This window comes from Lates calcarifer, linkage group LG16_LG22 (assembly GCF_001640805.2).
Source record: "Lates calcarifer isolate ASB-BC8 linkage group LG16_LG22, TLL_Latcal_v3, whole genome shotgun sequence".
Classification (NCBI taxonomy): domain Eukaryota; kingdom Metazoa; phylum Chordata; class Actinopteri; family Centropomidae; genus Lates; species Lates calcarifer.
In genome coordinates, this window is record NC_066848.1 from 12743595 (window position 1) to 12762635 (window position 19041).

A 19041-nucleotide genomic window follows, 5' to 3' on the forward strand; every position below is an offset into this window, starting at 1 on the left:
CAGTTCACTGTAATTCCCAAATTATAGTGATTCATTCTGTTGTAAAAACTGAAACCCTCACAGACATTTGTATTTTATAATTTTCAAATCTAGATCATAGAAGGCAAATCCAGCTTTTCCAGTTTTGGGGTCTTGCTCCATCTATATATACTTGGATATAATATTCTCATTCTTTAACATTTCCCTTACATTTCACTATACTGTGAACAAACATAACTCAGCACGGTAATGTGCAAGCAGGACATTGGGTGCAAACGACCTGGGCTGTGGCATAATGGCCACTGGTTGCTCCATTATCACAACATGCAACAGTGCGTTGCATTTCGCATGTTTTTTTGGCTGCACCAACACAGTCATCCCTCCCCACCTGCCCCACTAGCCGGCTCCCTGCAACTTCTCCTCTTCTCCAAAATGAAATTCAAGTTGTGGGGTGGACACAGTGGACATGATCCAGCGTGAATCACAGATGGTGCTTGGTGCACTTTCAGTTTCTGCCTGTTACAGGCGCAGTCTCATGACTTTTTGATCATAGCTTGTAAACCATGTTTTCTTGCAGTAAGCATGGTTCAAAAAATCTTCCAGCAACAGAAACTAATTAGGGAAATGGAGGGAAAATGTGACAAACTACTAATAATGCTTCCAAATGTTGGTTTAAAAAGAAAAAAAAAAAGTCAGGAAAAATAGTCTGTCTTTTTATTGCAAATGGTAATTTAAATATTTAGAATATCAACTAATCAATTCAGACCTTTTTTTTAAAATAAAGCATAAAAAACTGATATATGAAAAAATTAATGGACTAATTGCAGTGCTGGAAAGTGTGAGATACACATTTCAGGCTTTCATTTCCTTCCTTGTCTGTTCCAAAATACCATTTTAGGAGTGATCTCAGAGTCACAGACACACACTGACAGCATGACACTGATATTCTAAATATGTTTTCAAGCACACGTCTGTTTTTGTATTATACTTTTTATTTTTTTCATATGAAACAAATCAATTCTTCCAATGTCTTTGAAGTGTGAAATGTTTTTTTTTTATCATGAATTCTCACAGTACATTCATTTAATGTTAATCTGAAAGAAAACATCTTTGAACTTGGCACTTAGAAAACAACCACAAAGAATTGTCACCTTTATTCATTTAGAACAAAATTTACAAAGCCATTCAAACAGTCATTTTTTTAATACTTTTATGTTTTTTAAACTCAACTGTTGAGAATATTCAAAATACACTTTTTAATGTTGCTTCTCTCTCTCTTTGTACTTACAAATATGTACATTAAAGTCTCAGTGTCTTGTCATGTGTCATCCCACTGACTCTTCATCACTGGTAATAAAAATCCATTTTTTAGTGTTTTATTTATACCTCTTCACACTGTTAGCACTCTGTTCAGCTCTCCACTATTCTGTTTGAGCTTGAGTGTCTGTGAATGTTCAGCGTGCTCAGATGGATGTCCCGTGGCTGGGCTCGCTGGCTTCTGGGATGGGTCCTCCTGGCACTGGTTGGTAGGACATTGGCATGGGTGTCTTGACTGGACTCTGCCGGAAGAGCCCCCCGTTGGGTGCCCTGTGTTTGCAGCGGATAGAGGGCATGGTGGCACTGCTGAGGGGCAGGGGCAAGGTCCTGCCAGCGGCTGCGCCCAGTGTCCTTCCTGCCCCATGACCCTCCTGGAGGAAGGTGGTCACAGAGAGTGGCGGCGGCCCCCGATGGGCTGGGTAGTCTCGAACAGACAGGGCCTCCAGGGATTGGCTGGGCTGCATGCTGCCAATGTCCAGGGCAGAGATCTCGATAGACTGACCCGGCAGCTGCTTGTGAGCCAAGTCCTCGTCCAGGAGGCTGTTCAAACGCTGGTGGACCTGTTCCAGGTTCACCTCTTTGTCCTAAAGATAGAAAGAAAGGCCGAGCCACAGACAGTATGTGTGGAATAAAAGAAGCCATGAGAAAGGATGGTAGATAGAGGTTTTAATGGAAGGGAGAGCATTAATGGAATTAAGAACGAGATGGATAAAGAATAAAAGTGAAAATGAATATGCAGTGAAAGGGGTTAAGAGGTGAAAGGAAAGATTGGAATGGGGATAGAGAATGAAAGAAGATAGAAAAAGACAGGTTACAATGGTTATTTTATCATCACCATCATGACCATTTATCTTCAGAACGTGCAATGCTGTGTACTGTATAATTCAGCTGAGAGAAAGTCTGACACATATCTAGTAATGTTCATGTGAGTTTAAGGGATGCTGAAATAACACACTGACTTATTTCTGCTTCATTCAGGAAAACCTCGATATATAAATTAATAATGTACTAGATTTTTTTTTCAAGCAACTGACATAAAAAGAGACATTGCCTTTAAACACTAAATCTTAAATATGAGGTTGTAAAAAGGTAATGTCTCCACTTCTGAAATGAAGTTAAATGAAGATGTCTCTTCATGCATAAGTGTTAAAATTTTCTCCATAATTAGGTGACCACACATCTGCAGGAGGTGACTCTTGCATGAAGAGCATCAGCTGTTAACAAGACAGGCTCCAATGGACACACAAATCCAATGACTCAGACTTTGTGACAATAAAATTCAAATGAAGACAAAGTAGTTAATGTCAGTTAATTGAAGTAATCTGAATTATTCTTTTTTTTTTCCCCAACAGGCATCAATGAGGCACACAGATACGTGAGAGGAGAGGGAGAGGCCAAATGAAGAGCATCTGATTGTATATCAGACCCACATTTTCTGACAAATGTTACCATGCTCGCTTTTGGCTGCACCCTGCTCTCCACACAGCAATATTTTATCAACATGCACCGATTTAAGTCAAGGCACATTGAAGACAGAAAAAAAAAACGAAAAAGGACAAAACAGGAGAGACCATGGGGTGAGATGACAGATGAAGCAACTACAATCTACCCCTGCCCAGCCCCATGCCCCACCCCTTCGCCCTGACACAGCCAATGACCATCCAGCACGGTAAGCCAGGCCTCTCCTGACCTGTGTCAAGAGCCTTGGCCTCCTCCCAGTCTCTCTCTCTGTCTGGCCATATGTCCCGCCTCCCTTCTGCTGAAGTGCTTGTTATGTCATTATATGTCAATGGACCAGAAACCCTTTCCAGACCATAATCCTTAGTCACCTGGTAGAGATCATAGACAACAACGCATAACCAAAACGGTCCCCTGTGAATCCGGACATTGACATATAATTACAATTAGTTACTAGTTAGGCAATAAAAGGAATAGTTCAGCATTTTTGGAAAATACTCTTATTTGCTTTCTCACAGAGAATTAGAAGGAACATCTATACCACTTTCATGAGTATAAATGCATATTTCCCCTGTTTCCAGTCTTTATGTCGAGCTAAGCGAACTATCTCCTGGCTGTGGTTTCTCATTCAACAGACAGAAATTCGAGTGGTCTCAATCTTGTCATCGAACTCTCAACAAGAAAGCAAATAAGGATGTTTCCCAAAAAGTGATACTGTTCCTTTATATGGCTGATCTACTTACAATAGGATAACAGTAGGATTTTGTTTGAAATGGCTGTCATAATGTCCACATACTATATGGCTGTGCTGTCATGGTTTCACTTAAGCTTTTAAGCAATTAAGCAATTTAAAGTGACACTCCACCCACATCTTTTAAATATTAAACACTCAATACCTGCAGGCTTGAAAGGTAGGTGTAGAAAGTGAAACAGTGTGACAAACAGCAGCTGTGATCACCTTTGCTTCATGACTACTGAGCAGTCTCAAATAATTCTCAATTTTTAGATTAAACATACTGAGCAAAAGAAAAAAAAAATCAGTCTCAAATATTAGAAAATGGTGAAAATGGCAGTCAAAATGTCCCAGAGCCTAAGAGGATGACTTCAAATTGGCTTCTTTAGTCTGTCAAAAATGCTAAAGATATTCAAGTTGATGTAAAACTGGGAAAAGCATCACATTTGAGAAGCAGGAACCTGTTTGGCATTCACTCTTTATCAATGAGCAGACTAAGCTGTAGTGTTTTGACAAATTTCTGTTTAGCTTTTTTGTTTTGTAAACCTGCCACTGTTGAATTAAACAGTACAAACTATAACTATGACTCTTTCACAGTCGAATTTTGAGCCTGAAAAAGGTAAGTGTTTGATGCTCAAGAGAGGGTGGAAAATTGCTTAAAAGCATGTTTGCAAACGTAATTGCAATGAAGCACAGAACCACAATTATACTCAAACGACACATCTAGCATGTCTTGTGTTCTATAAATAATGAGACGTGATGTTTGTTGTGAATCTCACATGACAGCAATATGTGGTTATTATGAGAGCAGCTGTACACAAAGACTGAAATAGAAATCCGCAGCAGTAACTCAAACTCTTGTCTGCACCAAAAACCAGCATTGGTGGAGTTCGATTTACTGTGACTGTTTTTTTTTTTTTTTCAGGACAGGACTGGGTGTTAAATGGGTGTCCTAAGCTAGTGGTTCATATTGGATTGTTGGACTTTCAAGTCCAACAGGCAGGTCAAGGCTCAGATTTTTTTTTTACTATCTGCTGTTGCTCACACTTTAGTTTAGGGATCCATGTCAAGCCTTAGTTGTCTGGACGCCTCATGCAAAGGGGCTGCCCAGTCGACAGCAGCAAGATGAAGTCAGAGCTCTAAAGCATTAAGACTTGAATGGATTAGCTAAAGAGAGCTATTGTACAACTGAAGCACTTATCGACTCAGGAGTACAATTTCAGTATGTGGTTTTGAAATTGCAATTCAACATTATGTTTACTGTTATCATTCCAGCTGCGGTTCTCTCACATGAGCATCAGTGACTGTGATTGTTTCAGTAAGAGAGAGAATCACAGTAAGTGTGTTTGCGAGAGAAGCCTCAGAGAAGTCCCTAATAAAGCACCCCAACCTCTCTCCCAACATGAGAAGGAATGAGTAGATTGATCACATGATGTCTGGACTATCATCCAGGGCACACCTATTATAACTGGGTGTACTGCAGCTCTACTAAATCAGGGCTGGCGTCAGTGCCTGCTGGATCCATAAAGTAGAGTGTGGCAGTGGCATCTCTGGGCAGGACCGGGGGGCCCGGGGGTCTGGGTCTCGACCGGGGTCTTGGAGGGGCAGGGGGACCCGTGGTGGCCACCATGGCCCGGTTCTGGGTTAGCAGGCTTGGGCCTGGGCCCTGGCCCGACGAGTTGTCAGTGGTCACCTCTTTGGGCTGCTCTCTCCTGCAGTGGTTGCTGTTCCACCAGGTCTCCAGAGCAGCCACCAGGAGGGCCAGCAGCAGCCCGGCAGCCAGGATGCAGAATACGCCGGCAAAGCTGTGGAGGCGCAACGCCCGTCCCTCTGGCTGGGCGTCTGTGTGACTCTGCAGGTCACAGCGGCCTTTCTTTGGCCACCATTTCTGCTTCAGGATGTCGAGGTCACCTTTTTCCTGAAGCTCCAAAATCCTGTGGAGGAGAAAGACGTGAGTAGTTCTTTTACACACAGTGGTTGCACAATATCAAATGATAACACCACAGGACATTGAACAAAGCCATCAATAGCATTGATTCAGATTACGTTAAATGCCGGATAATCAAATTACAAAGAAAGTGGAGCAGAGAATGGAAAATTAAATAATTTTCATAGACAAACATGAAGGAAAATTGGAAAATCAATGTAAGATTGCTCTGGATTACTTTAATTACACAATAATACTGCGCAGATAATGACATAAAACTAATAAAAAACATAGTTAATGTACTGCATTAGCATTGATTGTAGCTCATTTAAGACCTTTAGTGGGTAAATGCTGTTAACCACTTCAGCTTGCATAGCAGCAGAGTGTAAGATGTGTCGCTGATGCAGAGTTGAAACAATTTATAAATGCTAACAAGAGCTAAAAGACCTGTTCTATGTAAACAAGGCAAAGAAAAACAATCACAACAAGATTAATTGGTTTCATATCAAACTGTATAAGCGTGGAAACACAAATGATCAAATACTACAGTCAGCCCATTAGTTGGTGTACAGAGAGCTGAGAGGAATGGATGGATGTTCTGGTGGAGAATGATGACGGCTGAGTACAAACAGAGGCGAGACAGTGAATCTGTCCCATCGGAGCGGTTAGCTTTCTGCACGATCATTATTCAACCTCCTCAACAGTGACTGGCACATTCATTCAGAGCAAAAAGCCACACGCAGGCGTATGTACACACAGCTGCCAAAGCTTTTGACATTAAATCATTTATACGCATTTACACTCATGAAACATCACAAACCCCAGACACCTTCAAATATACCAACATTTCTTTTCCTACAAGTGATGTATTTAAGATCTCTCACCAAAGCACAGGGTGTATTTTACAGATTGATCAATCCTCCAATTTCAGATGGTGTTTGTTCTGAATTTATATTTTACATGGAGGATAAAAAATTGTCTTCTGATTTGAAATTCACTAATACCACTCTTGTAAGACTATACTGAAACGATTTCTGTTTTGTGTCTGCTGAAAAACAGATGAACGAAAAACAATTGGCAAATAGTGTAGACTGAGAATATAAAATATGTGCTTCTCAGTTTCAACAAAGTAATTACTGAGATCTGGAAACACAATCAACTCGCTAAAAATAAGTCCAGCAAGGAAAAAAAAAAACAATGAGCATTCAGTCACACATTGTAAACAAACCTTCTGGTTAGTTAAACTTATTTTGAAGAGAATAGAGAGAAAATGGTAAAATTATTACCCAAACTGTTATTTGGAAACATCCATCACAGAGTAAAACCTTATTTTCTGGTTTGACTTTGACCTACTGTTCTTGCGCTAATTGTGTGCACTCACTGTTTACCTGTGTTACCTTCAGATAAAATGGTTTGATTATCTAACAACCTTTCTGATAATCAGGCTGCTTGTATTTTATGCCCAGTTGGACCTATTTCTAGCAATGTTGCTGTGTGTCCACATCTCAGTAATTATTTACTTTGTACAATGTTACCAGAACTAACAGAATTGATGCCTGGAGCTATGTTTTATATGCCTTAAATTTCCTTTCAAAAATTTACTGGTTAGTTGATACCAACACAAGGAAGTATCAGCTGGTACCATTACTCTTGTAGCTAATATGACATGCATGTGTATATATACATACTTCTGAGAGAAGAGGTCTCTGTAAGGACTGCCATGCTGCAGGGCCATGCCATAGCCTCTGGTGCTCATGCTGTTTCCTGCTACAGTCAGTGAGCAGTCGTCATCTGTCAGAGCTGCGTACTCCACCACCGCCATGTCCCACAGAAAGGCATATGACTCTCGCTTTACCTGGAGATTTTCCCATGATACAGACACAAAAAAACAGACATATGATAGCTACATGAAGACATGTTTGAAGCAGAGTGACAATAGGTTAGCTTTAAGAACAAATTTTGCCATCCAGACAAGCAGTAAGTCTTCACTATACTAACTAGGTACAGAACACAAAGAAAAACAAAACAATTCTGTTAAAGACACACACTGTGACCTTAAAGAAATATACAGGTAAAAATTCTGTTTCTCTGTTGTATGTATTTTTTTTCCCCATTGATTTTATGGTTAAATCTGCTCATTTGTTAACATCTCTCTGGACATATCCCACCCTAGCATCCTGTTGTAAGCATCTACAGTACATGTTGAATTACAGAGTGAAGACATCATCAGCATGCAATTTTTCTGTGACTATTATTCATCAGGTTTAGGAAAGGAATGACTTTTTTCCTTTGCATTTTTACACCTAGAACCCATGTGCCTGTGTTTCTGGGAGAGTGGCACAGACTTCCTATAGTGAAAGAGCAATGAGCGTAACAAACAAGGCTCAGTCAGCATGCAAGATATTTGCACAGAAATTAGTATAAACATTTTGACCACTCATTAAACATAAATGGCAAGCACAACATTAGATTCCTTTACAGACATGATGAAAATAGTTGAATCCCTGTGTTTTCTAGTGTTGCATTGCTCTGCATGTAGTATATTTTCAGAGGCACAATCAGGTGCTGTAGCCTCGAGTGTGTGACTGTGGAGAGTAACAGCTGAATATCTGTGTGAAATCCTTCTGGATTTTGTGTGTGTACACATACTTTGGCTTTTTTCTCCTCCACAGTAAGACTATGCTCTCAACAAATATAGCTAAGCAGCCTTTTCGCCTCACATCTCATTAGGACTACTAAGTCAGAATGGGCAACATGCTGTAGCGATAAAGAACAATGTAGTTACCCAATAACTGAATAAACACATTTGTTTACAGTTGAAACTGAGAGGTTTTCCACTGATGTATGCATACAGCTGCTCAAATAATAAAGAAAGCTTTTAAAAAGTATATGTCTAGCCTCTACTGTCATTTGTTTAATTATGGATTATTCTTCAATCTGCTCTCTCTACATTTGTCTGTGTAGTTGTGTGTGTGCTTGTGTTTGTTAGTATTTAAGGAAGATGAAGAGAAGAGAATGCATTAAAAGTTAATTTAGCAGCACACACTGAGTTTGTGAGGATAATTATAAACCCACAATTCACTAAATTGGAAAAATAATTTTACTTGCATGCCTCTGTCAGTCACTGAGGGAAATTACTGAACTAAGCGTTTGTTCCTACCTGGTTGTGTGACAGGAAAAGGCTACAGTTGATCATCATTAACACGGACCTTATATTTCATAGTATTTATTTCTCTCTGAGCTGAAGATATAATTATAATATACATATAATTCATTTAGAAGTATTTGCAGTTTCTGGAGGAAAAAGCTGTTTTTATGGAGCTGAAATGAAGTGATGTGCTAGTTACACAGTTAGTTAAATCTGACTAAATACAGAATAGGCTGTGTTAGCTAAATGTTGTAAAAGAATATATAATTTTGTTTTGTTTCCCTGACAATAGCTAATTGAAAAGAAGCCTACAGAAATCTATCCATCAGGTGACATGTGTGTAAAGGGCTCTAACAATTAATGAAGACCAAAATAAATACTCACCTTTTTGATTCCCTCTGATGGGCTGGACACAGAGTTATCAAAGCCATTGTTCTTGTTGATGGTCTTCCAGAGCTCAGCGAATGTGCTGTCCTGCTCCAGAGGGTTGGTGCCTTTAGGCCCGGAAATACTCGTACACAGCCGACTCCCTCACTGTCCCGTAAACCAGATCCACCTGTTTGGACAGGTCCTGGAACGACCTGCAGTGAGGATCACATTAACAAATTAGTTCACCAGATTTGACAGAAAACTGAAACAGGAGACATAACAAGAGATTCCAACAGAAAATGATTTTCTTTGACACAGCTTTTACAGGAGAACATTAATGTGATTGTCAGCAGGAAATATGACTATTGTGTATTTAAGTAAAGTGTAAATTTATACAGTTGTGAGCTAATAGTAAAGATGCAGGTTTAAGTGAATAATCCACTTTCTGTGTGTTTATAATAACTAATATATAAGTCTTATGTACACACTGTTATTTTCTTGCACGAAATCCTTTGTTAAACAATCTGTTTGAGGGTATATCAGACTCCAGTCTGTGTTTCATAAAATTTTACTTCCTGTGCCTTTAATTTTACAATATTATAATATGTTTTATGATACAATAAAGAGTGTGTTCACATGCATGGCCTGTTGTACACTCTTGCTGCCAACAAAGCTGCTATGCTTTCAATATGTCTATGAAAGAGCTTTTAAAATCACAACCGTGTCTTATTTCTCTACAAACATGATGCAAGAAATCACTGACTTTAGAAACACTCCTCTCCACTTTCATTCTTTACCCCATTTCAGCCCCTTGGCTTGTATCCTTCATATACAGATTTTTTTCCTCTGTTTAAAATTCAAGCTTTAACTCTCTCCTGGTTCATGCCATCCAATCAGTAAGCCTAAAACTACCACCTCCCTCTCTTATGCACATTGGAGCAAATCACTAATCAGTGAGCTCTTTATCAACCAAATTAGCTGCACCTGTAGTGTGCTGCCTGCTGCCTATGATGTCGATGCCAACACTTTCCTCGACCACCACTTTCCCCAGCATCATGACTGCAATCAAAATAATGATGACCAGGTTGGGAGGTTAATTTTCTGACTGATCCCTAACATTGGGCATTAACCCCTAATAGAGTTTGCACCAAACGCCAATCTACTTTTTATAAATAATACTTGATATCTGAAAACCAGTCTCTCCTGATTGAAATGCCTATTATGCAGATGCTGTGTGGGCAATAATAAATGAGGCTCCTTGCAGCAGCTGCATTTTATTGCCAATTTTGTACAGCATCATATTTGCTAAATGCCAATGTCCTTGTAATTAGAGTTTGCTTCCAATGTAATTTGAATGGCAGTCTACCCAGAAAATTACCTCCTTCCTCAACTTGTGGGTTGATATGTTTGACATGCTGCCCTGTGCATTGACTAAATTTCTTTACAAAATCAACACACAAGAGAGGCACCAGAATGTTTACATAACTGAGACTGTCTTGTCCCCAATTTCCTAAAAAGTGAGCAGATCGAATAGCTTATCTCAAGATGATGTAGTTGGGACTAATTCAACCATTTAATTAGAAGCCTATATGGTGTAGCAGTGGTTGTTGGAGGGAAAAAGCAAGCAAGACAGAAACAACTGATTAGATATTTCATGGTCTCCGGCTTATTCTGTCAGATTAAACTACAAGCTTTACTGCACCGAGTAAAATGTTCAGCTTTAACTGCTTACTTTTATGTAACTACACAAGCATTGTGACCTATAGTGCACTGTGGAAGCTATAGATTTGAGATAAATCAACACCATAAACATTTAGATGCATAAGCTGGAGTAAATGGAATAACTAAAAGAGGTGAAAAACCCTGTATTGTAAGAAAGAATATGAAATACAATAGGCAGATGGCACATTTTCACAAATCAAAGATACAATAATCACTCACAAATTATATTATCAGGCAATGAGTGTTTGAAGTAGACACTGTTTATGTATTAAGGACATCTGTCATGAGCTTTTCCTTGTTTGGCTTTTCTCTCCAAGCAATGCAACATACACTTTGATTCACGATCAATACAGAGAGGTCCAACCCAGCCCTCTGTTCATTAGCTATAATGGCTGAACAAAGATTGAAAGAAGCACACAGCACCAAGCACACACACAAACCACTTTTCTCTCTCTTTCTCTGTCAGTATCATGCACTAAAGATGTGCTACATTTAAGGAATAGTCTTCTCTTATGTGTGCATAATTTCCTCTAAGGTGTTCCAGTTGGAATCAAAGTCACTAAGATGCTGGCTGTGTAATTGGCCATGGTTATATTTAACCTTATAAATGTAAAGTTAAACGTAGCAGTGGCAATTAAAACAAAATTAAAAACAAAACTAAGAAAGTTCAATCAAAGCTTAATAAGTATTAATCCATGTGATATCTGATATGTGACACGTGAAGTTAAAGGAACTAATATCACTTCCTCTCTTTTTATTTCTCTCACTCTAAAGGAACAAATAGTTTTGCATCGCAGTGTGGTATGAAACTATTTCACCTCTGTGTCCCAAGGTGCAGGCATTTTGGAAAGGCTTATTTACAGAGTGTGTTCAAAGAAAATTTGTAAGATACAAATGTCGCTTAAGTAACCATTGTATGTCAAAGTTTATAATTGTTCCCATTAAGCCAAATTAACCTATCCTGCAGGAACACATTTAGAAACACACCCACACACAAGCAAACATGTAAGCACACATACTGAATGTGTGCACACATTCATACTATGAAAGCAATGTATATAATGTCTTTTGGCACTTAGCTGCTGCTCTTTGGCAGTATATCGCTGTGTTGAATAGACTTGGAGAAGCCAGAAAGTTGATTTCTCCAAGAACCATAAAACATTTTGACTTTTGATTTTTTACAACTGAAAGGAACTGGACTGCATCTCATCTATCAGATCTATCTGGTTTTAAAATTCAAGTCATATCTGATAGAAACTTTCCAAGGTTTGGACATTGGATTTATGCTGGAGGACAAACTGCTAATGCTTTTATGAGACACATTTCAAGATCATGGAAGAAATTTTCAGATTAACACATTTGGAGTCAGTAGGGCTTCGGTCACCAGGTTTAATTAAGACCTTGGTTATCATCTTGGTGTCATCTGCATAGACATAACATTTATAGATGATTGCCTGGTAGAGTACAAGGGTATGAAAATGGGGCAAGAAATAGAAAGAAGCTGATATTTAGCTATGAGTGAAAATAATGCAAAGGCAGTGAGTTGGCTCTCAATGAAATAAAGTCTGCGTGCCAAGTAAATCAGGTCTTTAAGGGCATAATTTGTGTTCATGGGTCTAGGGTTATAAAAACTAACCATTTATTCATTTAAAAAAGATTTAGGACAATTATGGGCTAATCCAGAGTTGTTTACCCTGTGATTTATGAAGTAAATTGCATCTCTGTTTTGGTTTTTTATAAACATTAATTTCACAATAGAAAATCAATCATTGGTGTGCCAGAGTGATGCACACTTTTATAATGGTTAATGGTAGGACCCAACTCACTGTGTTTTAAGTTTTACTGAAAAATCAAGGAGGCAGGTAAAGAACCACAAGCAAGCTTAAAAAGAATCGAGAGAAAAAAAAAAAAAAAAAAAAAACATCACTCCCCCACCCCCTCCACCCCAGACAGATGTGACTCTGAACAAACTAATTTAGTTTCAGTTTGTTAGGAAAATGTTATCAAATCCTTCCTTCAACCTGTCCTCAGTATGTCCATGCCATTTTTTCCCTGGTCTCTGTCTTATTTGAGAAGTTCAACTGGATATTTCTATGCCTATTAGCAAACCATAGCCAGGATCACAAAAGATGCACAAATGTGTTCACAGCAAGTTTTACATTTAGAATGGTATTTACTCACTCAGATTATGCAATTGGGAAATGGAGCAGCAGAGTTAATTTGAATACACTGCTGCTAAGTAAGACCTGATGCTGGGCAAATTTAGAAGTGTCTTATGTACAGAATGTCAGGAAAGCAATGAAATACAAAAGAAAGACTTTTTCCTGCCTAAGCTCAAAATGCTGGTTTAAGAAACCAATTAGGATTGCAATGATTTGTTCCCCTTCTTGTACCACAGAAAACTCTGTGTAGGCTATGAAAACAAATAAACTTTGTATTTCAAGGTAATTTAGTTCTGCACTCTTCTCACATTTTCCTCAAAACAAAAAGTGTTTACTTTGAAAGTTTATCACCTCCAGAAAATATTTATCTTTAAGCAATGTACATTACAGTATGTCTCAGGGATTACTGCTTAAAATATGTTCAGATTTTCTGCACAATTAATTTAGATTAGCCAGGAGATGAATCCCACACAGGGTATGTTAAGTTATATAAAGCCACAGACATGTTCAGCATGTATTTTGATTGTTCCAACTTAAAATTTAGACACTGTGTATTTTGCTATACCCTCTAACTCCTACTCCAGCCTAACTCCAATAATTTGTTGATCTCATTCCCTAAACTGGACCAAGTGTACTACAAGAGTGATGTAATGTTCCAGTAATTGCCAATCCAAACCTACACAAACACAAATGTACACACATAAGCAGACAAGATCTCCTCACAGGTGAGCTGCGTGCTGCTTAGCATTCGCTCCCTCTCCTCGCATGTCCACATGTGGCTATTTGTTCAACAGAAGACAGACCCAATGTAATCAAATGCCTCTCTGCCCATTCTTTGGGGAGAGTCAGCACACCAAATTGGATTCACTGACAAATAACATTTGGACGGAGGACAGGCTAGTTGTTAGGGAGCGGGTCAAAAATTACAGAAAAGCAGTCAGACCAAACACTGTAGTGCGGCTGATGAAAGATGCACACAGACAAACCCTTAGCCTGAGCTACAGCACTTGTTCCTGTGCTTAAAATATTGAAAATATACTGCATGCTACTTCAGGAAAACACTCCACACTGTGTACAGCATAACAACTGCCTTCATGTGTTTTCGCTAAATAAACACCTTACTATATTGCACCACGAGAGACACACATGCATACATTAAAAGTGGACCCACAAAATAATTACATGAAAACATGCAAAAGCTTTACATCAAAGTCTGTTTTCTGGTGTTGGGCAGTACAACTGTAGACATGAAAAAAGCTGTAGAAAACCTTTTGTGGCTCAAAATTTGATAAATTTCCTCAAGTTGCATCACTTGAGGCGGCATTGGTTTAGCTGAGGACTACAAGTCTGACTATAAACATAATCTGGGGGTGTAGAGTTAGAAAGAAGTGAGCACACCAGACCTCTGTAGCCCACTCCTCACGTCTACTTAAGGCTTGCCAAGGCTACATTAGCTGCTACTGGTATAATACAACCAAATCTCCTGAACTCTCCTGAGTTCAAACAAAAAAAAGTTAAAAGAAGGTATTGTGTCTTACCTGACAGCATTGTCCATGCGTGACACTGTGAGGTAGGCAGCCAGGTTTGCTGTGTAGGAAGAACACACAATGAGGGTGAAGAGCCACCAGCTGCCCATGACGATGCGCAGAGCCACTGATCCCAGGATAGAGTCGCTGCCTGTGGAGATGCAGATATAAACACATAGGTATAAAAACTGCACACAGAGGCACACACCAAACATCATCTTCACAATGTACTGTACAGCATCACATTACCCACCCCCACACAGGATCTTAGTGGAACTTAGTGTAAATACCAAAAAAAAAAACAATACAAACTGCCATCCCAGCAACACATTTTTTGGTGTGCAATACATGTGATGTAGAAGTGGGTTGTGGGTGAGTTGTAATGCTGCCAAAATGTGTAGGAATGGTTGATTATTATTATCAGGGTGTTGGGGTCAGCCTGATTTTATTGTTTCAATTAGCTATTATATTATGAGAAAGCCAAGAAAATAGAGGCTTTTTTTTTCTTAATACCTTATGTTCTGGGACTTTCCTGTATTTCAAAAAGGCTTTTCAGAGATTGGTGTCTGTTTCTATGAGAAAGAGACACCAACATTTTTTTGTGTCTGTCTGGTAAGCAAATTGATTATTCTGGTACAATATAGTCACCATTTATCATTAAAAGATACATGGCCGGTGTCATCCCCTCATGTTTATAACAATGACAATGTTTCCTTCACCTCTGCTTTTCTCTTGGATTGAACATTTGTCTTTGGAAATAAAATTATTAATAATTATTTAGTAATTATTCTAAAAAAAATTAAATGGAATGGTAAACATGGGTGAGTTAACTAGTAAAAAGTGATTCATTTAATCACACACCACTGGTGTTAAAGCTGCTACAAGTTGTAATTTCTCACTTAGGAGATAATACTCATATTTGCATGTAACACTGGAGCAGTCGACTGTATGCATATAATGATTTTGTGTAATTACAGTGCATTTTCATCACCAAGAGCTTAGTGTATTCAAAACCATCTACCCTGAAATGTTTCTTGCTCACATTTACATTTCTATTCTCTATACTTATCATCAATATTCATTCTTCCTCCATTTTTTAAATGTTCTTTCCTTCATATCTTTACTCCTTTGCTTCCCCTTGTTTTGTTTCAGGGGAAAAGACTGGTTCGTCACATTAGTTTTGTTATCTTCACTTTTTCTCTGTCATACTGGCTCTCTAGCCAAATATCCAAAAACAGCTTATGAGGTGCATGAGAAAAATGTCAGCACGCATTCTGATTTTGAAGAGTAAAGCCACAGAAATGTCATCTGAAAGATTCAGGAGTGTGAAATGTAATGAAAACATATTTGTCTGAAGGTGTCACAATCAACACAGCTGCACCCTCAGGACAGCATTGGAAAAAAAAAACTGAAGACCTTGTCAGATGCATAGCGCTCCAGTATCAGTCACTTTTATTACATATGGCTTTGACTGATTTCTTAAGGTCATCAAATGTGAAATGTGCATCTTGAAATTTTGCTGCAAAGATCCACTGTGGAGCAGTCCCTTTCATCTTTGGAATAAATTGATTAAACCTTCTAATCATAAGGAAAATGTTTTATTTTCAAAAGTTTTCCTAGACAGTTTCAGATTATGTGCTACCTCTCCCTGACCTCTGTATAGAACAAAAGAAGGGCAGTCCCTGTTTGACAAAGACAGTGAGGAAAGTTGGCAGCATCTGTGGGTGGATAGCTTCATCTGCACTGAACATACAACAAAACCCAGCCAAGTGTTGGCATATCATTATGAAATCATAGGGGGAATACGGTTGCCAAGTTTATGCTCGCCGACAATGGCGCACTATGCATCAGCAGTCAGATCCTATCAAAGTGACCTATGTCATCTCAAGAAAAAAATGCAATCCACTTGACTGGAACAAAAAGTGGCAACATTGGAACACAAGCCAGAGAAGAGGAGAAATGAGGAAAGGCAGAGAATAGACACAGAATTTAGCTTCTCTTGAAATATAGTGGGTGTTGGGTTAAAAAAGGCTCATGGGCAGTGTGCCAGACTTTGATAGATGCAGTTCAGGCTTTAACATCAGTTGCTGAAGTAGTCATTTATCCAAACCGGACATACCTGGATCTCCACCAGGCCTAAAGATGGGATGTTCTCCTTGACAAGGGCACCTTTAGAAAATGCTAGGGTGGGCGCTGTGCCTCAAACTGACTCACTACTGAATCAGCATTTGTTGTACCCTGACATCCACATGCACATTTTAATTGATTGGACTTGTTTTTATTTTAATCTTCTGTCCTTAATCCCTTGAAGTAGTTTTCACTGTTTTTATTTCTCTTGTGTTCTGTTTAGATTTGGGGTTTCCTATTTAAGAATTGGCTGGTGCTTGGTGATGTGCCATTGAAGGCCAAGTGCAGGCAGATTTTCATTCATTCAATAATGGTACTGACTATCAATTAAAACACACCTTCAAACAGAGAAGTGTTTACTAGAAAGTTTGTTTCTAGTACTAGATGTCTTGTCCATCCAGTATATGGTAGATACATAACTTATAAGGACATGACTGTCCTTGCATGTTGCTGTGGCCAGACTAAAACTATATCACCCACCTTGTTGCACAAAAGCACCATAGACAATCCAGATGGCACTTTGAAGTGAGGTGGAGACAGAAGGTGGCGGATGGCCTCCTGCACTGTTCTGGCAGCGCACTGCCTGGATACGTCTGAGCAGGAAGATCATGATGCCCACTACAGGGATGGCTGCGGCAATGCACGCCCACACTGCCAGGTCAAATGGTGCCAGTAAAGAGAAAATGTTGATCTTCTCCTCTGACTTGCGCATCAGGATTCCCACGGAATAGTCCAGATAGCGTTTGCTGAAATCTACCACACTCTCGCGCTCAGGGGTGATGGTGATGGCTGATATGGCCAAGTCAGCTCGCTGTGGATGGAGAGTCACATGTTCCCATTTTAGTAACTTAATAACATTTCTGGTTATATTGTTATAGTGACATATATAGGTTATAGTGACAGACAATGAAAGAGAATCTAGCATATTTGACATGAACTGGTTTATGTTTTCTCACCATTTAAGTGGCGAGGTTGGTTTGTGAGTCTGTGACAACATTATGAAAACTTGTGGCTGAATTCAAACACCCCCGAGAGAAATAAACTTAATTTTGAGGATTCTGACCTTTGGCCTTGTATCACCATCATGCTAACCCTCCAGTTTTCAAATGAGCTTCCAAAAAACACTATGCCTTTTTATTTTCTGTCTTTTGCTCTAGAAAAACACTATCTAAGTGTTTCTGACATATCTCCAAAGGTAATGGAAGGAAATTTGGTATACATATTTCAATACCATCAGAAAGAAACCTATTAGTTTTGATAACACAAGAAGTTCACATTTTCAACTATATCTCTCGACTCTGTGCACCTTCATGTTCTCAGCAGGAAGAAAACCATTTGATTTTCTAACATAATCATCTTTATTATTAGACCGTATTTTCTTTGCCTTACATAACTAGTCTATCATCTACCCAGTGCATTGTTGACTTTGAAGCTAATAACCAGGGAGATCATTAAGCTTTTGTGGAGGTTTGAAGTATTTTCTTGCTAACCTTGGCAGTAAGTCTGTATCATATTCACCCTGCATGATCTTGCCATTTTATACTAGAAAATATGGTAATCAAGCATCAATAAATGTAATGGTCCATCTGAAGTAACATAATGAATGTGTTTTATTTAGTGTCGAGTCAGTTTCTCCAGTTCTCCAGTTCCAAAAAAAAAAAAATAAAAAAAAAAAATCAGTAATCATACTGGGACACTTGTGTTTAAAACACATTGTTCACTCTGTCATTGTTAATTGACATAGCTCCATATGATAGACAATAGTATACAGATTGTAGGGTGTGAATGCATGTGACTTACAGTAATAAAAATCTTAAATTCTCAACAGAAACATTAATTTAATAGCCTTTATGATGTATGCTTTTGCATAAAGTATGTAATTCTGAATAGAAATTTCTATCATTTAATCAGCAGCTATGTAATGTAAAACATGTAAACCTCAACATTTATCATAAAGGAGCAAAAATCCCATTATCATTATCATCACCATAACGTCCTTTGTCAAGTTTTCCAACTTTATCAGTTTACAAAAAGGCAAAAAACTGAAATCAGACCTAATTCTATTAATCTGTGATGTCATCCACTGGAGAAAATGGCTTTGCAGACAGAAGCTGCTGGCCAGACAATGTTTTTCAGATCTTTTCCACTTTACTGACCCTTATAATTGGGCTCCCATTTCAAAACAAGAAAATGTGGCTTGACTCCCAGAAAGACGATTTGGAGTGAAATCTGGACACTGATTGAGAGAAAAAGAAAACGCACTTACCTTGCCAATGAGTTCTCCAATCATGCCATTCCAGGATCCATTAGGGAGTGCTGAGCCGTACTTCCCATCTCCGACTTGGTAGATGTCATACTTGAAGCCCAGTATCTTAGCAAGGGCATCCAAGACATCAATCGAGAAACCCTTGTACCTCTTGGGTTGGCCGAGAATATTTTCTGCCACCATCACAAAAGGTTCTTCCTGTTTGAATCAATATAGTACAACTGGTTAAAGGAGTTTTAGAGAAATGTGTCACTGACATAATGATAATGCTGAGAAACGTGAATGTGCACAAGATCTATCCTAAAAA

At 38.8% G+C, this 19041-nt stretch overlaps 1 protein-coding gene across 1 annotated transcript in view; it reads right to left on the bottom strand.

Annotated features, from left to right (window-relative positions):
- Positions 1–803: 803 nt before the first annotated feature.
- grid1a (glutamate receptor, ionotropic, delta 1a) overlaps positions 804–19041 on the bottom strand; it is a 205176-nt gene continuing 186938 nt past the window's right edge. The window contains 8 exon segments of the mRNA XM_018696973.2: positions 804–1880; positions 5181–5421; positions 7103–7269; positions 8947–9060; positions 9062–9143; positions 14354–14492; positions 16949–17279; positions 18735–18932. Coding sequence (XP_018552489.1) covers positions 1443–1880; positions 5181–5421; positions 7103–7269; positions 8947–9060; positions 9062–9143; positions 14354–14492; positions 16949–17279; positions 18735–18932 — 1710 coding nt within the window. The 3' untranslated portion in view covers positions 804–1442.